Source organism: Saccostrea cucullata, unplaced genomic scaffold (assembly GCF_032062105.1).
Source record: "Saccostrea cucullata isolate Sc308-1 unplaced genomic scaffold, CSIRO_AGI_Scuc_v1 ctg3796, whole genome shotgun sequence".
Lineage (NCBI taxonomy): Eukaryota > Metazoa > Mollusca > Bivalvia > Ostreida > Ostreidae > Saccostrea > Saccostrea cuccullata.
The window spans coordinates 25,240-29,276 of record NW_026932161.1 but is presented as its reverse complement, the minus strand read 5'-3'; the positions used below and the strand labels follow the sequence as shown (position 1 = coordinate 29,276).

The window sequence follows — 4,037 nt, the reverse complement described above, 5'->3', positions numbered from 1 at the left end:
ACATCTCCTTCTGGTAACACCGAGGATTTTGGCTTCGATGGACTTTTTGGCAGTGGATGGTGTTCATATTTGTGCAGACCTCAATGGAAAATATACCCGGAAGCAACCTACCATCCTGCATTTTTCTTGAAATATTTAGGTGGGGTTTTTCCTGTTTATATTGCACTCTAATTTGATCTCTAACCTCACAGTTAAGATGTAATTCATGCATAAAAATAAATAAATAAATAATATTTTAATATTCCTTCTTAAGAGTTTCCCTTACTCATACATGTATTTGTTGTGATACTGTGATATGATCTCAATACAATTAAATTTTTTGTGTCGTCGGAGCATATGATTTATATATATTGCCTAACACCTCAACAATTTTTTGCTTGTATTAAGTGCTTCCTTTATGATTTTATTGTGGCAGTATTTATTGTTTTGTTTATACTCGATTCATGCAAGTTGATGCTTGATTCACCATTACAATATGCGAGTTTGTACTGGCCTTACTATGTTATTCAATGGCCACATTTAGCTTACAAGTGAGTATGTGCTCACTTTATCTGTTGAGTTTATGTTCAATTATGCATGTATGTGCTTGCTTTGCTATAATCAATTTTGCGAGTTGGTGCTCGCCTTCAATTGTGAGTATGTGCTCACTTTATCTGATGAGTTTGTGCTCAATTATGCAAGTATGTGCTTGCTTTGATATGACAACTATGTGAGTTTGTGCTCGCCTTCAATTGTGAGTATGTGCTCACTTTATCTGACGAGTTTGTGCTCAATTATGCAAGTATGTGCTTGCTTTGATATGACATCTATGCGAGTTTGTGCTCGCCTTCCATTGTGAGTTTGTGCTCACTTTATCTGATGAGTTTGTGCTCAATTATGCAAGTATGTGCTTGCTTTGATATGACATCTATGCGAGTTTGTGCTCGCCTTCCATTGTGAGTTTGTGCTCACTTTATCTGATGAGTTTGTGCTCAATTATGCAAGTATGTGCTTGCTTGGCTATTACATCTTTGCGAGTTTGTACTCGCTGATCTATGTCTTAAGTTGTACCTTCATTTGAAAAAGATTTATATATATATATAATTTAAAATAAAAAATGCAAATGCTTATGAAAATATAATAATAATAGTAATAGTAATAATTAAAAGAATCCTTCTTATAATGGGTACAACATTTAATCTATTTTATGCTTGTGAAAATTAATTCATTTGTCTTTCTATGGCTACATTTCTCCTTTTCAGACAATGCCGCCTAAACGTAGAAAGTCACCAACAAAACAGCCTGAGGGCCCAGCTCCACAGCCTTCCAAGCAAAGAAAGAGGTCATCTACCTCTGTGCCACCCACCCAGATGGCTATTGATTATGATCTGCTTGCAGATGCCGTTTTGAAAAAACAAAGAACTTTAGACACCCCAGCTTTATCGGCAGTAAATTCGGATATCTCTAATTCCATCCCATCTTCCACTCTCAATGACCGAGTCAGCACAGATTCCAATCGGCAACAACTACCCAACCATACTGCGCAAATCCTGGTATCTGCCGACATCCATAATGAAAACAGTAACTCAGCCACCGAAACGCATGAAACCATTGAGGCCTCCCCACTATCAGCAGCTGACCCCGCAGACAATTTTAACATTCCAGCAGTCCTGAACACTTTATTTGGAGGTGAGTCAGCAGTCAACAATGCGCCCCAGCCTTTAAATTTTTCAAATAATATTCCTCTGGGGGCCACTGTTTCAAACAGATTAAAACAGAAAATTTGGGATAATACTTATTTTGACCTCAGATTGCTGCTTCCTAATCAACAGGAAGATAATTTCTCAGTCTCAGTAGAAAGGGAGGCAATCAATTTCCAACAAGGCAAATTTCAAAAATTTCCCATTTCTATTAACCAATGGACATCTGCCTTTCTGATTTTTTCATCTATATATGTCCAAAAGACACCCTCAGATGCAGCCCACCTCTTCAAATACATACATATGATTCGCGAAATGTGTTTCACAAGCAGGAATGATTCCTGGCGCCACTATGATGAAGACTTTCGAAAATTGCGTCAGTCTTCCCCTTTGGCTTGGCAACAACCCCTACCCGAGCTTGTGTTGAGAGCAAATCTCCAACCTAGTAAATTCCGTCCCTCAAACCAGCCCTTTCCTGCCAGAAATAGATTCAATAACTATGCAAACCAAAAGACCAAGTTCTGCTACTCATATAACCAGGGTCAAACATGTAGAACAGACCCATGTCCCTACAGACATATCTGTCAGTACTGCAAAGAGCAACACCCAAGAGTTAAATGCCCCAAACTCCCCTCAAGTGACGAAAGACTGTCGTCCAAAACTCCCAACCCCAGTAAGACCAGAAATTCTTAAAACTTTGTTGGAAGGATACAATTCCTCCCTTTCAGAATTAATTTTATCAGGCTTCACAACTGGTTTTAGATTAGGCTGTTTAGGTACACCTACATCTCAATCGTCTTCAAATCATGGATCCACTAACAAACATCCTCAAGTTGTCCTTAACAAAATTCTGAAAGAACAAAAATTGGGCAGGATATCAGAACCCTCCCCTTTTCCTCAATTTGAAAATTTGGTAACCTCTCCTCTAGGCGTTGTTCCTAAAAAAGTGGAAGGTCAATTTCGTCTCATCCATGACCTTTCCTTTCCGGAAAATAATTCGGTTAACTCACAAATCCCTCCAGAGAATAGTCAGGTTTCTTATGACTCCATAGACAATATAATTTCACTAGTGAGACAATTTGGCTCTGCAGCCCTAATGGCTAAATGTGATATTGAAGATGGTTTTCGCAATATCCCAATCCATCCGGAAGATTACCATTTACTGGGATTTAAATGGGAAAATTTCTTTTACTATGACAAATGCCTCCCTATGGGAGCAAGTAGTTCCTGTAAAATTTTTGAAATGCTTAGCACTGCATTACAGTGGATCATGCTCAATTATTTCTCAGCAAAAGGTATGTCCCATATGATTGATGATTTTTTCTTCATAGGTCCCCCAGCATCCGATAGCTGCCTAACAGACTTGAACAATTTTATATCCCTTTGTGACAAAATTGGAATCCCTTTAAACCCCAACAAAACCTGTCTCCCTAACACGAACATCATCATATATGGTATTGAGGTGGATTCCATAGCTATGGAATGTCGTTTACCAGATGACAAAATATCAAAAATCGAAGCTCAGTTATCCAGTTTTTCCATGCGGAAAAAGATCACTCTCCGTGAACTACAATCCCTCATTGGGTTGCTAAATTTTGCTTGCTCAGTGATATCTCCAGGGCGTGCTTTTTTGCGTAGGCTTATTGACATGTCCTGTAAAGTCTCGAATCCTAGACATTTTATACGCCTTACATGTGAAGCCCGAGCTGATATACAATGCTGGTTGCAGTTCATTTCACACTTTAACGGCAAGTCAGTTTTTCTCAATGACGTTTGGTCCTCTTCTGACCACCTCACCCTTTACACTGTAGATGCTGCATCTACACAAGGTTTTGCTGCCATTTTAGGAGCAGTTTGGTTTGCAGCCAGATGGCCTGATGAATTCAAACAATTGCACATTACAATCTTAGAACTTTTTCCAATTGTACTGGCTATGGAGATGTGGGGTTCCCATTTTCAAAACCATAAGATTTTGTTTCTTACTGACAACGAAGCAGTGGTTGCCATTATCAACAAAACTTCAAGCAAAGACAAGACTGTTATGAAGTAAGTCAGGCGTCTAGTGCTTATTTGCTTACAGAATAACATTCTCTTTAAAGCCAAACATGTCCCAGGTAATCAAAACGTTATAGCTGACAAATTGTCTCGCCTTGAATTTCGTGAAACCTTTACCCTGGCACCATGGCTCAACAGACAACCAGTGCAAATCCCACCTCACCTCCTCCACATCTAAGCACCACTGCTATTTCGCTGCTGCATTCCTCCTTGGCTTTGTCAACTAAGACTTCCTACAAGCACAGCTGGTTCCTTTTCCTTCAGTTTTGTGATCAGAAGAATTTAAACAAAGAATTACCTGTA

The 4,037-nt window shown here is 39.0% G+C and overlaps 1 protein-coding gene across 1 annotated transcript; it reads left to right on the top strand.

Moving 5' to 3' along the window:
* The first annotated feature begins 2,178 nt into the window (after positions 1–2,178).
* Positions 2,179–3,729, top strand: LOC134234551 (uncharacterized). Its single transcript, XM_062716638.1, has one exon. It carries the CDS (start codon positions 2,179–2,181, stop codon positions 3,727–3,729), a length of 1,551 nt encoding a protein of 516 aa, XP_062572622.1.
* Positions 3,730–4,037: the final 308 nt, after the last annotated feature.

Excerpts from the sequence above, each read along its gene's own strand:
- LOC134234551 (XM_062716638.1), top strand. The coding sequence starts at position 2,179 with ATGCAAACCAAAAGACCAAGTTCTGCTACTCATATAACCAGGGTCAAA.